This window comes from Euprymna scolopes, chromosome 37 (genome assembly GCF_053919585.1).
Source record: "Euprymna scolopes isolate OS-2025 chromosome 37, ASM5391958v1, whole genome shotgun sequence".
In the NCBI taxonomy this organism is placed as follows: domain Eukaryota; kingdom Metazoa; phylum Mollusca; class Cephalopoda; order Sepiida; family Sepiolidae; genus Euprymna; species Euprymna scolopes.
This window is the reverse complement of record NC_136518.1, coordinates 75,276,637-75,301,923: the sequence shown is the minus strand read 5'-3', so window position 1 is coordinate 75,301,923 and position 25,287 is coordinate 75,276,637. Positions and strand designations below refer to the sequence as shown.

General features: G+C 33.3%; 1 protein-coding gene across 6 annotated transcripts in view; it reads right to left on the bottom strand.

Moving 5' to 3' along the window:
* The window catches only part of LOC145261228 (uncharacterized), a 447,422-nt gene that overhangs the window by 240,297 nt on the left and 181,838 nt on the right, over positions 1 to 25,287 (bottom strand). For 5 of the 6 annotated variants that reach the window (XM_080119597.1, XM_080119595.1, XM_080119596.1 and 2 more), the window contains exon 6: positions 8,628 to 8,651. The exons of the other annotated variant lie outside the window; for it this stretch is intronic. In XM_080119597.1, the coding sequence (XP_079975723.1) occupies positions 8,628 to 8,651 (24 nt within the window). The remainder of the gene's footprint in view (positions 1 to 8,627; positions 8,652 to 25,287) is intronic. 6 annotated transcript variants of the gene reach the window in all.

Genomic DNA, 25,287 nt, shown 5'->3' with positions numbered 1-25,287 from the left:
TTGAATGGCTTGTTTGTAAAATTTCTTTTTTTTAATGTGAAACAGGCATTTAACTTATGTCCAATGTCCTTCTCTAAATGGTTTTGTAATCCTCAACGTAAGTGTTAATCTGAGGGAGCTAACTCAGATAAATATGAGAGATGGGGCAAGATTTCTCAACCAGATTCTACTAGGAGATCTGGTCAGTTTTGCTAAGGCCGAACATTATTATGATTAGGGCTATAACAGCATATTCTTTTCATTGTTTTGACTCTCGAGTATATATCCGACACAGTTAATCAACTGAGAATCACATCACTCTATACAAAAGCATATAAGATATCAACAGATACACACTCGAGAGTCAAAACAATGAAAATATGCTGTTGTCCTTGCCTTATTTACGATGAAAGATGACTCCTTTTTCTGTTAACTAAAGAAGCTTAGGGTCAACATGGGTGAGAAAATTGCAGAAAAATATAAACGATGCTTTAATATTCTGAAAGAAACTTCTAAATTAATCATAGTGATATGTTTACGTAATAGCAAACTACATAAACTGAATTACAATCGTTTAAAATGTCCCTTTTACAAAGTGGCAAAATCTTTTGCACCGACCTGATACATTCATGCTTATATTGGTTCTTTATGATTCCTTTATGTTTCTAAACAATCAGTGTACTAAGTATGTAGCCAGGTAGACCTAGACACATAAATTTGAAATGTAGCTTTCACAGAGAGAGAGAGAGAGAGAGAGAGAGAGAGAGAGAGAGAGAGAGAGAGAGAGAGAGAGATGTTAAGTCAAGTAGTTTGATATTAAACACTGTTCAAATACAATCTGAGAATAAGGTAGAAGAACCCCACCTGTTACAAGTAATTCTAAGGCTATAAATCCAAGTAACAAAGTCAAGATTTCTTCCTACCCTTCCATTCCTATCGTACCCTCCACCCCCCAACCATGTGGTCCACAAGATTGGGGCCTCTTTACTGCAAAATTAAACACAAATGATGCACAATTGAAGAAAAGAAAAAAAAAACAAAACGCAAATGTCAACTATATGATTATGGTAATGAAAATCGAAAGACAAAACGTTGCGTCTCAATTTCATACAGCAGCTGGTCAAGTTAGGCCCACACCTGCATGTGTTGCATAGAGTCAGCACATAAGAGATATGAAAAAGTGAGCAGAAAATAGTGGAATGAATAGGAACACAAAGGAATCATGTTCAATAAAACCAGCCCCTTTATTGCTTACACACAGGTAAGGTTCATGGAGGTTGAACAGCAATGAGGTTATCGTACAGAGACATAACATAGTGAAAAGAGCCTATCGATAACGTGTTGAGGTAATAGCCTTTCAGAAGGGACGGTGGGTAGCCCTTATTGTCCCTTGTTAAAAAGAGTTTTTTTTTTTTTAAATTGTAAATCACAATCAGACCTGACACTTTGTATGTAACAATGCCAAATGGATTTACAGCTTTTCTAAACAGACTGGAAATGCAAGCAGATCTAAAAGGAAGAATGGAACAAATTTTCTATGGTATGTATGTAAAAGTATTTATCTTCTATCGTATAAAAGGGCAGCTGTCTGTGTATGTTTATATGTCCAACTAAAAGTTTTTAAAAAACCCTACAAAACAAAGACCCACAAAGTTGACATTTTCTTGAATGACATTGCCCCAGATGAATATTACCTAAAATTTTGAAAACAGAAGGAGAGAAAGGAGGGGGGGGTAACAGAAATATGTTAGATTTTTGCAACGGGCAACGCCAGGTACTACTGCTAGTTTATTATCTATAAAGCCAAGTTGTATTTCCATTATTGTATGTATTCAGCTAAAATTCAGAAACTACCAAAGATACACTAACTAACCATATCTCATTGGATTCTGTATAATTCTGAACTGGTTAAAAGAAATACTGTAGATATTCATTCGCTTGTAATCGTTAGGGATCAAATCCGTGCATGGAGATAGGGAGAAGAAAAAAAACTTCTGAAAGATAAAAAGATCAAAATAATTTAGAAAGAGAGAAAGAAACAAAAAAGAAAAAGGAGAGGAAGGGAAAAAAGAAGGGAAAAAAGGGAAAGAGGGGAAAGGGACAGGAAGGGAAGAGAGACAGAAGGAGAGAAAAAAAGGAAAAAGGAGATAGAGAAGAGAAAGAGAGAAGGGGGAGAGAGAGGAGGGAGAGGGAAAGAAAAGAAAGAGATAGAAAAGATAAACGAGAGAAGGGAAGGGAAAGAAAAGGAAGGAAAAAGGAAAGAGATAAACAAAGGGAGGGAGAGAAAGAGACAGGGGAAAGAAGAAGAAGAAGAAGAAGAAGAAGAAGAAGAAGAAGAAGAAGAAGAAGAAGAAGAAGAACAGAGAAGGACAGAAAAGATTGAATATAAAAATTGAGAAAAAAAAAAAGAGGATAAAGAAAAGAACACCATCTCAGGAGGAAGGAAATCAAATTGTACAGCAATTCTACCCCATCATCCACTCCAGAGACGTGAACATTGATTGCCAACAAGCATGTAGACTGAAACCAATTACATATGGATGTCTCAGTAGGTCACAGGATTCCCTGACCAGTTGCCACCTTATTGATGTAAACCCACTTACAGCTAACATGATCAGAGCATGCAATTTCCCCCAAGGGTAGAATATTGGTATTAATACTGGACACGACACACCACCTCCCGTGGGTCTCGCTATATCCAATTTAGCCCAAATACATCCGACCTGACAAGAAACTGGTTTTCTACAGCTTCAATTCTCTGCTCAGTTGGAGATAGCATTATTTTGAGAGGTTTTCTTTCTGTTTCAGGTCAGTGCTTCAAATGCAAAGAATTCAACCTTACAGACAACAGATCAATAGAATCTTTTGAATCTGAAGAGTTCTAGTGAGATCAGTCAAAAGATTTGCATGGGTATATCTACTTTATTTTTGTTTGTTTGGAAATGACTAACAAAAAGGCTATTGAAACCTAAGCATGACATACCAACGAAAATGTGGTTCAAACTTGAGCATGATAGACCAACAAAAATGCTGGTCAAAATTAAGCATGACAAACCAGCAAAAATGCTAAGTAAACTTAAGCATGACAGACCAATAAAAATGCTAACTTAAACATGACAAACCAACAAAGATGTTAATTTAAACATGACAGGCTAACTAAAATGCTAACTTAAGCATGACAGATTAACAAAAATGCTAAGCAAGCTTAAGCATGACTGATAACAGAAAATCACATTTTCTTTAAATAACATAAACTTCTCCAATAAATATCTTACCCAAATTGTAGAAACATAATGTGGATTATTGTCATATCAAGACACCAATGATCATAAAAATTTGCCATAAAATTCTTTGTATAAAAACTTGTAAAAAAAAAAATAACTCAAAAAACGTGACAGACCAACGAATGGGCAAAAATTCTCTCATGGCGATGCAAAGACCAACCGAAAATCAAATTGAGTTTTGAAAATTTCAAAAACCAATTTTTCATTCCCTTCAAGATGCTGACTTTTATATTTGCCATTTTCTCTTAATGCTTTATCAACTGCACAGGAAAGATGAAAATTCCGGAAACGGAATTTATTGCTTCATGTACAACTGCATTTCTCTCTCCAACTGAAAGGAGCCAGGAAGAATAATGGGCAGAAGAATTCAATCAACTTAATATGTCAGTGTTTTCTGGCAGTTTTCACAGAAAACAAACATTCCAAGTGATTAAGAAAGAGAAGCTGTCAATCAATCGGGCATTTATTGTGGTTAAAGCAAAGTAATATCCGGGGGAGGGGGATGGAGCCAAATTTGGATCTCAAAATGATTTATTAGAAATAAGGGATTAAAGGAATGTTCTTTATATTTCGAAAATGTACAGAGAAATATAAGGTAGAAGAAAAGAAAAAAAAATACATGGGTTTTAAAAAAATGTAATCATTATGATTTACGAGAGAGAAATTCTAAAAAGAACTATAATAAAAAGAAAAATAACTTTATAAAGCAAGAAAGAGATAGAGAAAATATATATAGAGACAGACACACAAACGGAAAAGTGTACAAATGAGAGAGAGAGAGAGAGAGAGAGAGAGGGGGGGGCGAAAGAGAAAAATCAGACATTAAAAGAACCAGAGAAAAATGGTTAAAAAAAAATACAAATTCTTTCAAAAGCAAAAAAATAAATAAATAAATAAATAAAAAAATAATTTTAAAAAAAATATCTTTTTAAATGGTTTTGAATTCCCAGAAGCGAAAAAGTGAAAACTCAAATTTTATTTGCTTGGCTAATTCCAATTATTGTTAAGCACAGGAAGGCTTCAATCAAGATTTATGCAACTAATTACGAATTAAAATAAATGAAGAAACAAACAAAAAAAAAGAGGAAATAAAATTAATTTTCTCTTTATAGCAATTATTCGCTTTTGAAAAGAATATTAAAAAAAAAAACATAACTAAAATATGTGTTGGTTTTAAAGATTTCAATGTAAAAACAAACAAAATGTGTGAAATGTGCTTTTCATTTTTCACAGAATTCATTTCACACGTTGTAATAATATGTCGGACTAAGTGTAAGCAACGAATTGTTAACGATACACTTTGTAGCACGCAGGCTTATTAGAACCAATAGAAAAGTAAAGAGCCGTCAACAATTTTAGTTACAACAATTAAGCGTTTTGAAAAGGGATTACAGTTTGAATATATCAACAAAGATTTAATTTTATTTATTTGTTTAACAGCATATGTTGTTGTTGTTGTTGTTGTTGTTGCAATGGCGTTCATCTTGGACGGATTAAGCTAGTTCTTTGGCTTACGCTACATCTAGAATTATGACAACAGGGTTTTTTTTTTAATAAGGTTGCACGAGATGGTTAACCAATCACACAACGTTTTTTTTCCTTACCATTTTGCTCTAGCTGGAAACATTTACCCATTATCTCATACATTCCAACCGAGAGATCTTTTCAAGATTCTAACTGTCACATTAAGTGCAGTTGTTTGTATCTTTCTTGCACTTGGTTCACCAGGTATATTTGCCAGGTAGTTTTTGAAATTCTTTTTCATGGGTTCTACCGTTTTTATAATTGCTCAAATGATGGAGATCTTCCTAAGATTCCAGTTTCTTTTCATGTCGTACATAAGACCGCGTTTAAGAGTGTAGCAAGGAGTGTCCCTTAGAATTCGTATCCCTCCCTGCGGTTGTTTTTATTTGAGGGGAGGGGGGATAGAAAAAAGCATAAAACAACAGCTGCGATGGCGGCAGCACATTCTGAGGTGAACTCAGCAACGAAACATGAAAGATGGGACTTTTAACTACTGCCAATAGTTCAAGTCAAAACTCCCTTTCTGGTACACCATCACTCAAACACAACTACCGATATATATATATATATATATATATATATATATATATATATATATATATATAAACAAGCAGGTTTTCAAATTTTGGAGATGAGGTTGAATTATTTGGATTATTCAACTGTTGTTCTTATCATCAATGTTATTTGCCCAACGTTTCGGCCGATATAACCTCTGACCTTCTTCGGGGTATCTTGGTAATCTTTCTATCAAACTCGGGAATCTACACGGAATTTCAGACGGAACCTTTCAATTAATCTATGAGAGTAGCATACTTCATTCTGTCAGTCACGACCGGATATACATCTTAAATAATTTGGAATTGTGTTCTTACTATCAGTCTTAAATAATTTGGAATATCGCCCTTCCCCGATTCCAATACAATTACCGATTCTGTTTATCATTAGTGCCAGTAATGAAAATCTAAGTTTAAAAAAACAAACAAACAAACAAACAACACAATTTCAAAAAACATTTTTAGCCATCAAGTTTTGATTTTTATTGATTTCCAATTCCAATTAATCATCCCAACACTATAGATATAATAGTATAGTTACATTCGAACATCCAAATATTTATTTTTCATGCAAAACATCTCTTCCAGAATATATATATATATTATTACTTTTGAAAAAAAAAATCCAGCAGAGTGCTCCATTAAAAGAAAAATCCAAAAATAAGAGCCCATTTATATTTTGTGTACAGAAAGTTGTTAGATAAGACAAGTTATTGGTACCGTCGGTTTTAAGTCCGATAATTAGGACCGTTCAAGATATCCATATCAAGCTCTCTTCAGCCAATACTCACCTGTTAGATGAGTATTGGCTGAAGAGAGCTTGATATGGATATCTTAAACGGTCCTAATTATCGGGCTTGAAACCGACGGTACCAATAACTTGTCTCATTTAACAACTTTCTGTACACAAAATACAATATATATATATATATATATATATATATATATATATATATATATATATATATATATATATATATATATATATTAGTGTGTGAATGATTAATCGGAGTTGAGAATTAAAAAAAAAATCAGAACTTTTTGAGGTATTGGAACCAGAAAATTTTGTGCAAATTTTCTGATATCCAAAATGATTCATTGTTTTCAATTTTTCGGATTTTGTTTAAAAGTTAATTTTCCCAACTCGTATCCATGGTGAAATGATAAATATTTATTGATGTTAAACTACCAATAAAACTAAGTGCGTTATTTACATTTGTGAAAATATTTCTACATATTATATGGTTTTCGCAATAATCCACCTACCATTTCCACTTCCTTAAAAAAAAAACCCAACTCGATATTTAGAAATTTAAAGAGAATCAGAAGCGGTAGCAGTATTCGAATTAAGAACAGAATTGGAAATTGAATCAGAGTCAGGAAACGTTTTATCACTAATATATATATATATATATATATATATATATATATATATATATATATATATACACACACACAAATAAATGACAAAAGTTTATAATCCAAATTTCAAGATGTTGACCATGTTACCATTTATTCCTTATATATATTTGTGTGAGTTTAGAGAGAGAGAGAGAGAGAGGGAGAGAGAGAGTGAGTTTATATATATATATATATATATATATATATATATATATATATATATATACGTATACACAGGAGTATATTGATTCAGAACGAAAGTAATATACTTTAATAGGAAAAAACAAAAGGAAACAGTATAAGATTTCTCTAAAGCTCTTTCTACCATCATAATTGAATGTGGCATGTACATTCTGTTTAAATGTTTGTTTTATTTGATTGGTCAGTGGAGAATAGCCATATCCATTTCATCAACCATCCAACCATCTGAGCTTAGTGCCATAGCAATGCCAATGGCAGCCATGTTGACCCATTCATTGCCTGCCAGCCTGAACCTTTTGTCCTCCATATTTGTTTGCTTTAATTATTGCGATTCCCTCTCTGGTCGTTGGCTAATAGAGGATACGGCATGCAAGCGACATCAATTAGGATGATGACATTTGGTATTCATCTATTCCAACTGAATTCAATCCTCTCCCCCCCCCCCCGCCACAACACGCAACCACAAAATAGGGGAGGCATGGAGTAAAGTTATGTCTTCATGTGCACGTCCCCTAAATACAACCTTCCACTCAACTAAACCAAAGAGTCTTATGCTTACTACTGCCATCATAACAACCCTTTACTTCGTGATGTCTTTTATCAAGTGATACTGAGAAAGAGGAGGAGAAAGCATTGGTAACTGAGATAACGCATCAAACATCCCACCTCCCTAAAAACAAAAGAGTGAGAGACGGAAAGTGATACAGGGAAAGATAAAGAGACAAAAAGAGAAAGAGAGAGGGAGACAGACAGACAGACAGAGAAGAGAGAGTAGAGAAACAGAGAGAGGGAGAGAAGAAAGAAAGAGAAGAAGAAAGAGAGAGAATAAGAAAAAGAAAAGAGAAAATGAGAGATAGACTATCAACTCAATGGTTGTTGGTTCGATCCCAGGCATGGGATAGTTGCTGATCTAGCCACATTAAAGATATGTGTAACGTTACAGTGAAACAATCTGTCTGTAGGTAACATATATATGATGATTAGATGGTCCTCGTCATTCCCATGGACGAACAACAACAACATATATATATATATATATATATATATATATATATATATATATATATATTAGTTCACTGAACAAATTATGTGCATCTTTCAAAGAAAATGTAATATAAAGTTCGTTCGTTGGGTTATTTAGATTCTTCATGTTACTATTCTCATATTCACAACGTTTCGGCCAATATAACCTCCGAGCTTCATCAGATTCATCTTCTCAAACTTGGGAATCTTTATGTTGAATTTGAAAACCTGAACTGAATATTGTTCCATCAGCCACCACCGCATCAACACATGCCGCAACAGATAAAAGCATTGATTATCAATCAGTTCTAAGTCACAGCCATCTGAAGGTTGAAAGTTCAATCCCTACTACAGGCGGTGATAACTAAGAATAACTTGAAATAATAACACTTCTATCCAGTCATGACCAACGAAATAAGAACAATCCACGCTTTGTGAATTAAACAAAGGGTTCAGTTCAAAATTCAATGTAGGTTCCTGGACTTGAGAGAAAGATTCCAAACTTCGGAAAGGAGCATGTGAAGAAGGTGGGTGGAAACGTAAAAATAACAACAAAGATGAAGATAACAGTCTGCATAATAATAGATAAAAAATCAGAACATCAATTTGAATGTCAGAAAAGAGATTTAAAATGTTCAATATGAAATAAAACGTGACTTACTTGGTCACCGCCTTCACTGTCACTCTGGAAACAAGGAAAAAACTCGTTAGAAAATAAATTTCTTATAGAATTAAAAAAAAATAAAATAGATAAATTTAAAAACTTAACAAAGAAAATCTACAAAAACAATGCGAGCTTTTCACGTTTTCCCAAGTCAACATAAAATTCACACCAATTACAAAATCACTGTATCTTGAGAACGGTTTATAACAATAAAAAGGACCAATATACTCTCTGTTGTTGCATTGCTTGTTTCATTTCAAACATTGACCTGATTAAAAAAAATAAAAAGCAAGGGAGATAATTCTGTTCTAAACTCTACACACAAAAAGTTTTTCTTTTTTTTTATTATTATTTATCAAATACTTAACGCTTGGATCACTTGTGTGGCCACGACGAGGAAGTTTAATTACTGTGAAGGCTTTTTTTTCTTTTCAACTACACATCACTGCTTAAATATGACAAGTTGACCAACAAAATGATATCTTATAGAGAAAATACCAATGGAACCATCTTAAAGACGTTGGAATTCTGAAAAAGATTTACTTACGTTTCTGAATTTTTGTGATGAGGATTGACTATTTATATAATTTGGATTTTTTGGACGATTATTCGCATAAGGATTGTATGTCTAGAAAGAAAAATAGGTTTAAGGTTTCTAAAATTCATACTATAATTGTCCACAAGGATTTATGGTGTAGTGGATAAAGTATTTTGTACATAAGTAAAATTAAATTCTCCTGGAGGTTGAAGGTTCAATCCTAAGCACAAACGACATTCAAAATAAAATCGCAAATTATTTAGAACTTTTACCTAGACATGTCTCATGGAATGAGAGCATGCTACCACCCCCGTGGATTAAATAAAGGGTTCCGTTTTAATTCTGTGCGGATTCCCGAGTTTGACAAAAAGATTCCAGAGTTCAACAAGATACACCTGAAGAAGGTCGGAGGTTACATGGAATGAGACGTTGTAAAAATAACACTCAAGGTGAGAACAGTAGCTTAATGAATCCAAATAATATGAAAAAAAAAAGACGTTTGAATTAGATGGGGGTGGAGGAGAAACAAAGCGATCTTATGAGATGAGTTAGCAGAGTAATGGCATTCATAGAAACATTTGTTGTAGAACTTGACACAATTTTTCATTAAACAATCATCAAACAATTGTTTTTCTTCTTTTTTTTTTTGCTTCCTCGCATAATGTTGATCCATCATCACGAGGAGGAGGAAGAGTTTTCTAATTTATTTGATTAGTCAATCAATTAATTGAACCAGGTGATTAGAAATGCAATCAGTCTTTCTAATTAAGAAATTAACTTCTTCAAACACCACGCCATCGCACCCCGTCCATCCCCCCCTCATCTCTTCGTGTTAATTATAATCTGAAAACCTTTAAGGATACAAAGACAGAAATGCGGAATCAAGATACAGGTTATATATAAAAATATAAAAACGCATTAAAAAATAAAAGATGGTTGGCAATGGACCTCCAATAGAGAAGGTGCGTCCACACCCAACATTGATTTGAAGGGTTTTATCGTGTGTTGTGTTGCTTTGTCATTGGGACTAATTTACTAAGCATAACAGATTAAGGTTCCAGCAAATCGAAAAATATTGTCGACATCCCCCCCCCCCCTGCGCATGCATCCTCCCCCTCTCTCCGCTCACTTCAGTCTCTTTTACCAGCATCTTTTCCTTTCTTTTCATCCTCAATCTTTCTTCCCTCTACTATGTTATCGTCTTATTACTTCTTTCTTATCTCTCATTTAATTCTTTCCACCTACTCTCTCTTTCTCGATGACTTTCTTCACACCTCTCCCATTTCAAACTATATCCTCCTCCTCCTCACTTTACATCTCTTAATACTCCTCTTCAATTTCCAAACTTATCTATCCTGCTCGTCTCTCTTATCCTTCTTCGCACTCCTCTACCTTATCTCCCCCTCCTCGCCTTTCTCACCCCCCTTCTATTTTCAACTTTATCCTCTTCCTTCTTTTCTATATTCTACCTTATCCTTTTTTTCCCTATCTCAATATTTCTTGCCATTCTTCTATTTCTTAGCTTACCTCCTTCCCGACTTTTCTCAATCCCTCCTCCCACTTCTCCTCTATTTCTAACTGTATCCTCCTCATCACTTTCCTTATTTCTTTTCTCACTCCTCATCATCTTTCTTCTTACTGCTCTCTTCCCAACCTTCTATTCCCCACTGCATCTTCCTCCTCCTCTTCTTCATTTTGTTTATTTCTCTTCCCACTCCTTTCCTACTTTATCATCCTTATTTGCTCTCCTACCTCACCGGCTTCTCTCTACCAACCCCTCAATTTTCTAATCACTCTCTTCCCCACCCCCTTCCACCAAATAACCCTCTCCTTTCTAGCCCCTCACCAGTATCTCCCACACAAACATATGATTTCAACTTCTAATTAGACTACAATATCCCATGCAGATGGCAATGCAATTATAAAAACCCTGACTGAATTTTAAGCATTCAACATTATTGATTGCTCTTCAGAAAAATATTCTCCTATTTATAACAAATTTTAACTGACAATGCTCAGCATTTATTACAGAAATTTTATTTGATATTTTCAAATCTGACAGCGCTATGTGTAACTACTTTCACATGCATAAATGAAAGCTCCAGGAATTAGGCTACCTGAACTGAGCCAGATCTTTTTTAAACATATTTCTCTCTCTCTCAAATTTGTCAATCTGTGGTATGTCTATCCCATCACTAACATATATATATATATATATATATATATATATATATATATATATATATATATATATATTAGTGATGGGACGATTCCAATATTTTCCCTGATTCCAATACAGTTACCAATTCCGTGCTAAATTCCCGATCCCGATTCTTTAAAAATTTCTAAATATTTAACTACAAAGTTATTATTTTTGCCGATTACCGCAAAAACACACGTTAAATGTGCATATATTGTTAAAAACGTAAAAACAGACTTGTGGGGGATGATCTAAAGATTTTAGTTTTACTAGTAATTTAAAATCAATAAATATTTTATTATTACTACAAGCAGTGGAAGATTTTGTTTTAAACAAAATCAAATAAAATAGACAATTAAAGGAATCGTTTTTAGGTGTCGGAAAATAGGCATCCGATACCCCCAAAAGTTCTAATTTTTCCGATTCCTGGTTCTGATTAATCGTCCCAACACTAATATATTCAAAAATAACAAAAGTTTATATCCCAATTTTCAAGATATTGACCATCTTACCGTTTATTCCTTTAAGTACGTTAACATGAACAATTCTTGAAAGTACCTGTTTTGTAGCACAGAATCATTCACGTGATTTTTATATCGATTCTTGAATTTATTCTGCCCTTAATTCATTAGTAGAAAACACTGGTGTCGAAAATTGTGCATGTCAACATATTTATATATATGTAAATGAGATGCCTCTTATTTTGTTGGGACGTACGTTTATCTATTTTTTATTATTAGATAGTATTACGTTCATAAAGGGATACCCATGGACAGGCATGTTTCTAGCTTTCAGACGTCATCAGCATGGGCTAGGATCGAACTCATGACACCATTTGCAGCCTGGTGTTCTACAATTGAGCTACGATGACTTACCACTTGAATGCATGTTTTTTTTTGTTTTTTTTAATCGCTGTTTTTTAATTTAAGGTTTGTTGATATGGGTTTAAGCAAAAAGGTATCACGTGTCGGCTACATGAACATCTTCAGATGGGACAGATTTCTGGTTTTTGCAGCCATTAACTCTACATCAAAAGAAACAGCGGATGCAAATGTCAGAAGGAACTTAAACTCATCCCACAGACACAAGAAGTGTGTGCGTGTGCGCGCACGCAGAAGAAAAGTGAATAATGAAATATTGGAATATAAAGAAACCACCCACTCTCAACATGACCAAAATCTTGTGCAAGTGCTTAAAGTAATAACAACAATAACAACAATAATAACTACACATAAAAAAAGAGACAACCTCCTAAAAAACAAAGTAGGTTGATAGAGAGTGTGTTTGATGAGAGAGGGGCAGCTATGATGAAGAATTGCTAACCCATTTAATTTCTACTTTGCTTTTCTAAATGATAAAAGTCATGAATGAAGGGGAGAGGAGACGGGTGGGAAGAGGATGAAAATAAAAAGACTTGACTCAATTGATGCAGTGTGACATCAATTGTCAGGACCCACAGACAGTCATCATTTGTAAGAGGAAATATGGAGGGAGGGGGTGTTCGGGCGAGGGAGGAGGAGGATGAGGTTATGGCAAGAACAATTGGGGAAATGGGTTGGGAAGACCGATTCAAAGATGGAGGGAAAACAAACAAGGGGAAGCCTGTTGTTACAATTTTTTTTTTTTTTCTTAAATACAACTTCCTCATCAGTTTTAAGAAACTAAAGGGCAAAGACTTTACAGTCATCAGAGTAAAGAGAGATTACTTTCTCCATTACACACACACACACCCCGATCGATGCCTCCGTTTAGTTTTGAAAAACAAAGAATACCCTTGTAGGGGCAGCTACGCATGTAATTGTGAGGCAAACGTTGCGAAATCCTCAACCACACATCTTCTGAATCGGCACTGTCTGAGTCCAGTGGCAAGAAGTCCAGGACGACTGGAAACAATGCTGAGATAAGCGGAGAGCACATACAGCACCTGGAAGTCCCAAATGGTCACCCATTTAGTACTGACCAGCACCAGATTTGACGTTGCTTAACTTCGGTGATCCAGCGGGAACCAGTGTGTCAACGTGATGATGTCGTATAAAAATACATATATATATATACACACATACTACTAAAACTATGGCCGTTTCTCTCTCTCTCTCTATATATATATATATATGATGATGTGATGATTGCAACGTCTTGTCAGACGAGTGCCACTCCCTCAGACATTTAAAATCCAGGAGCCCAAATGTCTGAGGGAGTATCTATACAAATATGATGTTACAGAATCTAAGCTTTGTACGACAGCTAAGTCTCTCTCTCGGTTCAAAATGTTGAGATCCAGCAACAAGCAAGAGCAAGATAGCCAGCAACAAATTAAACTGCAGACCAGCTTAATGCAGGTACTGGTCTTCCGCTTTATGGTTTTTTAAATCAGAGATTTGCTTCTCCTAGAAAGGTTGCCTTCACCACGGCTTACGGGAGCCCTCTCTACCCCAATACACATATAAACACACAAATATACACGGTGCTAGTTGGCCGTTGACCCAGAAAAAGAGTTCATTCGCCCTTTGGAAGGTCTTGTTTTTAATCCTTCAGGGAGACTAGCCGCCCTCCTCACCAAACAAGTCTGGTGGGGGAACCAGTTTAGTTGCCGGTGACCCGACCATGAGGCAGGTAGTACTGGGTTACATGGTACCAGTAGCATATGATATGACCTGACATATATATATATATATATATATATATATATATATATATATATATATATATATACATACACACATACTACTACTAAAACTATGGCCATTTTTCGCTTATCACATCTAGCATATAGGATGGTGTTAGAAAGAGAAATGGATGATATAACGTTATCATTCAACCTTTATAACGCCATCCATTTTCTAGAATATATATATATTCACACACAGATACATTGATAGATATATATATAGATAGATAGATTTCTTGATAATAATCTATGGAGGAGACAGAGAGGGGGTAGAATGTAGTTACTCTTAAATAAAACTAACCACATATGCAATTACCGCTAACATTATCACTTATCTTTTAACAAGAAAAATAACTGTAAAATTTTCAGAAGGTCCAGTAGCTGCTATTATTATAACTAGCGGAGGGACTTGCTAGGTCGTAAAATACGCTTAAATATATTTTAATTCATGCAGATTTTGTATTTATTATTACAGAACCAATTCTCTATTAGATATTATATTGTACCTAATACATAGGAGTGATTTCAAAAGTTTACAAAAAAAGACTTGGGTGCCATCAGCTAGAATCAAAACCAAAATATTTAGCGTTCCAGTCGCGTTACCTACTTAGCTATCAAGAGATTGATAAGAAAGATTTAATATTAAACATCTTTAAGAAATGAATTGAATTTAGGCAGAAAGTAAAAATATGCCGGCAAGTTGAAATGAACATCTCGCATTTCAACTTGCTGACATATTTCTGTACGCGTTATTCATCCATTCATCAAAACAAAAATTTTATTCGTTATAAACTATCCTTGGTGTATGATTACTATTGCCTGTTAATTTCAGTGTTATGTGATCAATAGTTTCGGAGTTTATGGTTAAATATTTACACACACACACATACATACATACATACATCTACTGTTTATGTATATAGATTATTATTAGTAACAGTAGTAGTAGTTTTATCATACGATCATTGTATTTGTAATATTAAAAAAAAAAACAAAAAAACAAAACAATGATTATGCAGAGGATAAATGTGTTGGGATATTAACACAGTACTACAAAAGGTGGTTTTGATTATATAAAAACTATGAAGAAATTAGTAGATTTCTTTAGAATGTTTCTGAAAGCGAAGAGAGTGTAGTTTTGCTTTTAACTGTTATGTAGTTAAGTAATAATTCTACCATTAGTCAAAGACAGGAGTGCAAGTTTGTCCTATTGTCAGACGTGTTACAAGTTTACTATGCCCCTCCCCCTAGAACAGGGACAAACTTATCAGACCTCTCTGTTTTCACTTTCGTGATGGCAAAGAGGCGCTTCACAGACTTTCATGATTGGTAAACAGAGTTCCTTCGAGTGTTCTGATTGGACCAAAAATAAATAAATTAAACATTTGAATTTTGGAGCTTTTACACAAAACAAACTCGGCTTCTGCTAAGAAAATCTAGTTCTTTCCCAACAGTAATAAGGAAGTAAATTTAATTAAAAGTAGAAAACATTTTTTAATTGTAGCTAAAATTAGTCTTTCATTGGATTTTAATGTGGTTTATTCATCCAATGCCATTAAAATATTTTCTAATGTTTGCATACAAATTTCACAAAAATAAGAGGTCTCTGAAATTTTTAAACAAGATTTACATTCACTTCCTCTTTGCATAAAACTAAATTAAAAGTAAATATAACCCACATCACCAACCCTTAGGTATAGCAGTTGTTTTCCATTATTCATAATGACCGGTTTAATAATTCAGAAATGAATCCTATACAAAGACTCACATAAACACAGAAATACGAATGACATTAAATATAGAATTTTTTAAATAAAAATTATCAGATAAAATTAACCAAAAAATGCAACAATGATTCGAAATATGGCGAATAAACACTTCTTTTTTTCTTTTTTGCGTGAGGAGGGTTACAAAGCAATACCTCTTATATAATATTAACGGGGCTAGTGTACGGAAGGGGATCCTAAATGTTTGGCCGCTTACTGGCCTCGGAAATTTTAGGTCAAGTAATATTAGCAGTGTCACATGAAATGATAGCATTAAATTACCATGGATATAACCAACATGAGCCTGCATTTGGAGAAGGATAATGCAGAGTTACTAAGTTCCGATTTACGATGCCTCCCCACGGGACAGAGTTAGACACCAGGGTCGTTTAAGAGTTACTAAGTTAGAACAGCAATAAAATGGCGGACATGAGACAGCCATCTTTGGAGTCAAAATCGTTCAAAACTCAATTGGGATCCATTTTGTACATTGGTACCCCATAAACAACATTATGCGATTAAGTTAACACAAGTTGCTATTTTTAAAGCAATCTTCACAAAAGAATTGTTCTTTTTTTCTTTTTTTAAGTAGAAATTCTTGATTCAAATATTAAAATAGATATTTGAAACAATATTAAAGTCACGGAACGAATCACACTATATGTAAGAAAATACATAAATAAAAACGTTACAGGAAAAATAGATCTTAAAATTTTTTCAGACTTTCAATAATCGCCCCGCTCTCTTTCAATCCAAAACACAAAAAAAAAATCAATTTATAAATTCCATCTAAAAAATCATTGTCTCAAAAAAAAAAAAAAAAAAAGAAAGAAAGAAGAAAGGGTTTTAGTATAAAAAAGAGAAAGAAAGAGACAATGGGAGAATGAAAAGTGAATTTGTGTGAGGGAGAAGAGGTCGTTGTTAGGGTTATGATTTGAAGGTGCTGCAGGCAGTTATTATTTCTGACCTGTCTATTAAACAAATGAACGGACATCAAGTTAAAAACTGCTGAATTATTCAACGAGGTTGTCAAGCTGAGACACATGAGTAGAATTGAACAGTCCATAAAATGCAAAAATGGACAGAAACAAGGAGACACCAACTCTCCGACCCCCACCGGACTGTCGAATCATAACGGACCATGTAGAATACAAAATAACTTTCAGGAGAGAAAGAGAGAGGGGTTGGAAGAGCGAGAGCAGAAGAGAGAGAAATAGAAAGAAAGGGGGGGAGAGAGAAAGAGATAGAGAGGGAGAGAAAGAGAGAGGGACAGAAAAACAGACGGAGAGAGAGGTGGGAAGAGCGAGAGGGAGAGAGAGGTGGGAAGAGAGAGGGGTGGAAAGAGAGAAAGAGAGAGAGAGTGAGAGAGAGAGGTAGAAAGAGCGAGAGAGAGAGAGGTGGAAAGAGCTAGAGAGAGAGAGAGGTGGAAAGAGCTAGAGAGAGAGAGAGGTGGAAAGAGCTAGAGAGAGAGAGAGAGAGGTGGAAAAAGCTAGAGAGAGAGAGAGGTGGGAAGAGAGAGAGAGAGAGGTGGGAAGAGAGAGAGAGAGAGAGGTGGGAAGAGAGAGAGAGAGGTGGGAAGAGAGAGAGAGAGAGGTGGGAAGAGAGAGAGAGAGAGAGAGGTGGGAAGAGAGAGAGAGAGAGAGAGAGAGAGGTGGGAAGAGAGAGAGAGAGGTGGGAAGCGAGAGAGAGAGAGGTGGGAAGCGAGAGAGAGAGAGGTGGGAAGCGAGAGAGAGAGAGAGAGAGAAGTGGGAAGCGAGAGAGAGAGAGAGGTGGGAAGCGAGAGAGAGAGAGAGAGGCGGGAAGCGAGAGAGAGAGAGAGGCGGGAAGCGAGAGAGAGAGAGAGAGAGAGAGAGGTGGGAAGCGAGAGAGAGGTGGGAAGCAAGAGAGAGAGAGAGAGGTGGGAAGCAAGAGAGAGAGAGGTGGGAAGCGAGAGGGAGAGAGAGAGAGGTGGGAAGCGAGAGAGAGAGGTGGGAAGCGAGAGAGAGAGGTGGGAAGTGAGAGAGAGAGGTGGGAAGCGAGAGAGAGAAAGACAGGTGGGAATAGAGAGAGAGACAGGTGGGAAGAGAGAGAAATGTGGGAAGAGAGAGTAATAAATAAAGTAAGAAAAGTAGGAAACAGAAAGAAAGAAAAGAAAAAATAAAGAAATATGCAACATGGATAGGAAAAAAGAAGAAAAATAAATATTTGGAAAAAGAAAGAGACACACGTATGAGAGAGAGAGGGTGGAGGGTGATTCGAAATTAGCATAGGAAAAAAGTTATAGTAAAAATGACAAAAGAAAAGGACAATACCGCGAAAAAAACTTACATTTTAAAGAGACTCCCACATTTTATAAAAAGTAGAAACCGCCGTTAACGTTGAGATATCAAGTTAACTACTGCGTCTTTCCCATATATTTAATATATAAAGAAAACTCGATCGGATTCTCAACCCTAGGCTTAAATTGATATTTCATTTTTAGGGGTTTCTTCATTTTTATCCTTTCAGTATGTTCTTTATACAAAAGTTTAATTTGCCTCAGCTTATTTCAGAAAAATACTTGTTGCAACTAAGATGGGCACTTACAAAATTAATCCAAAAAATTTTGTACATTTCTCTACTTGTGCCGACTTCAGATGAACAATTATATATATATATATATATATATTTAAATAGATATAAACCTATTTATTTCTTTAAATTACTAGATCACAACAGGAGGTACACTAATTTGTTTATGAAAACTTATATAGTATGTTGTCTTTATGAAATGCTACAAGGGGCCTTTGTTGTCACTCCGACCACTAGATTTATTTAGAAGTAAGCCTACTTGTTACTGTCTTTCTTTAAAGACAAACTGATAAAGGGGAAATATGCGAGAGGATAAATTGTATTATATGTATATATAATCAAATTACATTTTACTCGCGGTACAACGATTCACAAAAAGAACCGGCTAGTTAGAATCAAATATCAGTTTGTAGAAAGAAATATATTGATGACAAAAATCGACAAACAGACCAACTTACTTGGCCTTCGGGACAAGATTAAAGTGTAGTATCTGTTCTTCAGATGCTGCACTTTCAACAATTTCTTGTTCTCTGTCAGTGGAGGAGAAATCCTTCATGGCTGAGACGATTTTTACTTTTGTTCCTTATCTCCACATTAAAAAATGAGCCTGGTGCCTAACTCTGTCCTGTGGGGAGGCATTGTAAATATGAACAATAACTCTATATTTTTTATGGATTATTATAATTGATTTTATATATATATATATATATATATATATATATATATATATATATATATATATATATATATATATATATAAAAAACCTTTATATATCTAATTTTAAATAAATAAGAATGTAAATATACTAAATACTAATCATAGTGGGGGTGATAAGTAGTTAAATGGATTAATCCGTAATCTTATAAATACAAGACTGATAAATTAAAAAATATATCCATTTTAAATGTGGAAATTGATGAATCACGCAGGTAAGAAATTCATTTTTATAGCATGAAAAGGTTACTAACTGAAATTAAGAATAGGAAATTGGATCAAATGTTTCTAACGTGTCTTCTTCCTAAGATTAAGGATGGTGGTGTTTGATCAACATTGCTGGGGAACCATGATGTAATATACAGTTTTGTTTTTAAATCCCCGAAACAGTGTTTCATGGTAAACAACTGATGATCACTTGAAAAATAAATTATTGGTACTATAGTAAATTCGAGAGTTGATGCAGTGATTGCAGGTGATTAAATAACTTACTGACTAGATGGTTTTCTAACGAATGATAAAAAATATTTTTTGTATAGTTTTAAAGGTTGAAACCTTCAAAGACTATATATATATATATATATATATATATATATATATATATATATATATATATATATATAGAGAGAGAGAGAGAGAGAGAGAGAGAGAGAGAGAGAGAAAGATAGAGAGAGAGAGAGAAAGGAGAGTTGTCCAGTTTTCTAACAAGCCACCACGCCCACAATTAATAGACTATAGACACGATCATTGGACATTTCGAAGGAGGATGAGTATTTCAGTGACTATTTTGAGGGTAAAAGTTAAATGTCAATGGTGGGAAGATAAAAAAAACAATAAAAGCCACAGTGTCTCGTTTGAACCCACCCACCAAGCCCTCGATTTCTGTGCACATAAAAACATGACAGATCACAGTGGGCCGGATATGATTCAGTGTTCTGAATCTGTTCTCCTGCCTTCGCTTTCCGTTCCTCATAGGTTTCCAGTGGAACGATGCACACTTAATTCCACTCTACCGGATGGAAAGAATCCGTTTGAAAAGACAATCTGATCCAATCTGTAACCTAATAAGGAGAAGTAAACAAAAATGGGAGAGGAGTTATACACACACGTGTGTGTGTGTGTGCGTGTGTGTGTGTGTGTGAGTGAGTGAGTGAGTGAGTGAGTGAGAGAGAGAAAGAGAGAGAGAGTATTTTCCGTACTACAATAAATTCGATTCTGAAAGACGGACACCAAAACCTACCTGCATTCCAAGAATCCACACACCTCATTATTCAATATATATATATATATATATATATATATATATATATATATATAAAGGAACAAACCGAGTTATCTGTTCATCAACGTTTTGTCTTTATTTCGAGACTTCCTCTTGTTACTTTTTATTTCTCTATTTTGTCGGAATACTACTTCCATTATTCTCATCATTATATATATACATATATATATACATAATGTATATATATACATATGTATATATATATATATATATATATATATACATAATGTATATATATATAAAAATATAATAATATAATATATATATCTAAATAAAATATGTAATATATATAAATATAATATATATAATATATATAAATATGATATATATAATATATATAAATATGATATATATAATATATATAAATATGATATATATAATATATATAAATATGATATATATGATATATATAAATATGATATATATGATATATATAAATATGATATATATGATATATATAAATATGATATATATAATATATATAAATATAATATATATAATATATATAAATATATATATAATATATAATATATATATAAATAATATATAAATATAATATATAATATATATATATATAAATAATATATAATATATACATATATAAAAATATTATATAATATATACATATATAAAAATATTATATAATATATACATATATAAAAATATTATAATATATATATATATATATATATAAATATAATATATATATAATATATATAAACATATAATATATAATATATATTATATATATATATATATATAATGTTTATACATATATAATTTATATATATAAATATGATATATATATATATTATAGATATATAATATATATTTATATAATATGTATAATATAATATATATATAACTAGCAAAAGTACCCGTCGTTGACTGGGTTCAAAAACAGCCTACAGAAATTCGACTCTGATTTATGAAAGCATGATAGGTTATGAAAAGGAAGGGTTGTAAAGAGATAGTTTCGAATTTGGGGGTATCAAGACCAAAGCAAAATATGATGTAAAGTAAAAATAAAATAGATAACGCTCATAATTTATTATACCATACCTGTTCACACTGAAACACTTATCACAATATTCTGTGGATCTATATTAAAAAACCTTGTTAAACTTTGTGACATATTTCCATTATATGGAGATCAGGCGCGAATGAACACCCCATAATTTTATTATACCATATTTCTTCAAACTGAGACATAATTATCAAAGTATACTTACGCAGATAGATATGAAAAGTCTTTATTAAAGTTTGCGCCTATTTCCATTCTATGAAGGCCAGGCGTGAACGCAGACCCCACATTTTATTATACCATCCCTATTTAAGTTAAAACATACTTATTAAAGTATTCTTATGTACATCTATATCAAAAACCCTTGTAAACGTTTTTTTTTATTTTTAAATTTTTTATTTCCATACTTTGTGGACCAGGCGTGAACGCAGACCCCACAATTTTAATGAACCACCGTTCTGCCAGATCAAACATACCCATTCCTGTGTCTTGATACATCTTCTATCATTATATGTAATCAATTTTTTAAAATAGTCAACCATATAGGAGCCTATTCGCGACCAGACACACACACACACACACAGAAATTCAGCTTTATATTATAGATATATATATATAATATACAGTCCTGGTCAAAATCATAAGACCACTTAAGAAAGTAAGCATTTACGCATATTATCGAATTTTTAATCAAACAAATGGTTGAAACCATTGCCAAAAGTGAAAATATGATGGAAAAAAATTAAATCTGCTTCATTCGAAACCTTAACCCTGGTCTAATAATTATTTTTTAAAAAACAAACATTTTCACCTGGTCAAAATGATAAGACCACTTTAATAAAGTCGGCTAGTTTTGAAAAAATGAATACGAAAAGCTTTTTATGTTACTAAAAGCAACTTGTTAGTGGATAAAAAACATCTTACTAAATTATAAATGGCAAAAGAGAAACCATTATCAGAGTTTGAGAGAGGAAGGATCTTTCAGCTTAATAGGGGTGGAGTCTCCCATAGATCCATTGCAAACGAAGTGAATCGTAGCAAAACGGCATCACAAATTTTTTAAGAAATCCAGATCAATATGGGCACAAAAAGAGTCCAGGGCGACCAAAAAAAATAACCCCATCACTGGATCGCCGTATCAGACGAAGTTTAAAAAAAAACAACTCCAGTATGAGCTCAAGTTGATTGAAAAGCCAAACAGCAGCAGAATGTAGTCCTAAAACCATCAGAAAGCATCTGAAAATGAAGGGTTTCAATCATTTAAAGCGACTGCAGAAACCACGTCTTCTTGAACAGCACAAAACTAACCGACTTAAATATGCCGCCAAATACCAGACTTGGGATGAAGAGAAGTGGAGTGGGAAAATGTAATTTTCTCCAATGAGAAAAAGTTTAATCTAGATGGTCCAGATGGATTTCAACACTATTGGCATGATAAAAATTGGCTCAAAGAGACTTTTTCAACTCGGCATAGTAGAGGAGGGTCTTTAATGATCTGGGGCGCTTTCTCGTCAGCTGGGACCCTAAAGTTGCAAGTAGTGAAGGCCGGCAAACATTATTGAAGTACATTTCAATGCTTGAAAATGCCTCAATCAGGACTGAATGTCCACGTCTGTGTAGAAGAAATTGGATTTTCCAACAAGGCACCGCTGTGATACAAACTTCTCGACAAGCATGAGAATACTTTTCTTCAAATAATATAGAATTGTTAGATCATCCAGCATGTTCTCCGGACCTCAATCCCATTGAAAATCTTTGGGGATGGATGGCAAAAGAAGTATCCAAGGATGGAACCCAGTATGATTCGATAAAGGAACTTTCTGATTCAGTTTTCGGTACATGGCATAAAATTCCTTCGCAACTGATAAAAAACTTAGTCGCAAGCATGCCGAAGAGAATTTTTGAAGTAATTTGTAATAATGGAGGCTATACTAAATACTGAGATCCTTTTTAGTAATTTCTAATTGCCTTTTGTTAGATAAATTATCAGTGGTCTTATCATTTTGACCAGGTGAAAATGTTTGTTTTTTAAAAAATAATTATTAGATCAGGGTTAAGGTTTCGAATGAAGCAGATTTCATTTTTTTCCATCATATTTTTCCTTTTGGCAATGGTTTCAACCATTTGTTTGATTAAAAATTCGATAATATGTGTAAACGCTTATTTTCTTAAGTGGTCTTATGATTTGACCAGAACTATATATATATATATATATATATATATATATATATATAATGTTTGTTAGTTTCCTCTGCTTTTCTCATCCAAGGCAGATTGAAACTATATTGAATAAATTCTAAAATATTATCAAGATAAGTCAAACACACTACGCCATTAATAATCACTGCATCTCATTTCACACACACACACATATATAAAGGGAAAATGTGACAGTATGACAGAAACAAGGACTATGAATATATATATATATATATGCAGTATTAAATTTATTATTAGAGCATTATATAGTTAATAACAATTTGAGAACAAGAAAATATTTTTACACATGTCGCTAGAAGAAAACTGAAGATAAAAAAACATATTCCAATTTTTTCTAAAAACTTGAAAAATATTTTTTATTCCAAAATTGTTATAAATTATTAGAAGGTATAATTATGAAGTGAATATTTTATTTGGACCTTTATTTCACACACGGAATATTGAGCTTTATTTGTGTATTTAGTAACTAATTCATATTAGATTCAATCCGAACTGTATAAAATTTAGTCTTCTAAATATTATCTCCTTTTCTCTTATATTTCTCTCTCTCTCTCTCTATATATATATATAAAGTTGTGGATATATATATATATATTAAGCTACACAATTTTTCGCACTTAATTTCTGTAAGGTCTTGTCAGGCTAAAATGCATGAAATTCATGTGATCGGGCGTTTTTATCTCAACCAATAAGATTCAACGTTACTCCTGCACATGGGTTACTGTTTTCATTAGCCAATGGCAAAGTCATTCTCAAACAAATGTTCGGCTAACTACTATTTTGTAAAGTCTTGAAAAACTCATGTGACTCCTCCTTTTTTTATGAATTCAAACTAATCTTGTTTTAGCATGTGTGCGCTTTAAGTAAACAGTAATGAATTCCAAACTAAGACATCTCAAGTGATTGTATATAGTAAAAGTATAAAAAGATTTTAGGCATTATTATATGTATTTTTTAATTTAATATTTTTTAATGTATTTTCATAACTTACTACATAGCTCTACTCACATATTGAGCACTATTAAAATAATTATTAAAAATCCATAGATACTATACCCCCATATACCACGAGGTAAAATACCAGGTTGGGAAACTGGCACAGTCTATTCTTCTCTCAAGAGTAGATGGGCCTCTCTTAAGCCATGGTAGGCAACCCATCTAGTGATGGCATCACAATAAAACGTCATGATAAAAAATACACTTGATAGACCTAGCAAAGCATCAAGTATTCAGCTTCGGACAAGATTTGAATTTCACTACAAACTCGTGTAGCGAGTTCAATCTCGGCTGCGGCTGCATGTTATGTTACGTAGATACCTCCATATAAAATTTTACGTAGATACATAGAATATATATACATATATATGGACTCTCCTGCAGAATCCCAACACTTCACTACTATAATCAAATCATCTTCGTGGAATTATGAAAACTTAGTTGCCTGAACCTCATATGTTGGGATTTTCAGTATTTACTTCAACAATGCTCAGTAAATAGGTAGAGCTTGGTAGTAAGCTATGAAACTATATATGGCAATTACCATATATATTTTCCTAGCTTACTACTATATATATATATATATATATATATATATATATATATATATATATATATATATATAATGTGTGTGTGTGTGTGCGTTCACTTTGCTGTAGGCATGCTGGGTATCTAATGAGTTTGCAGTATGTTGTTTT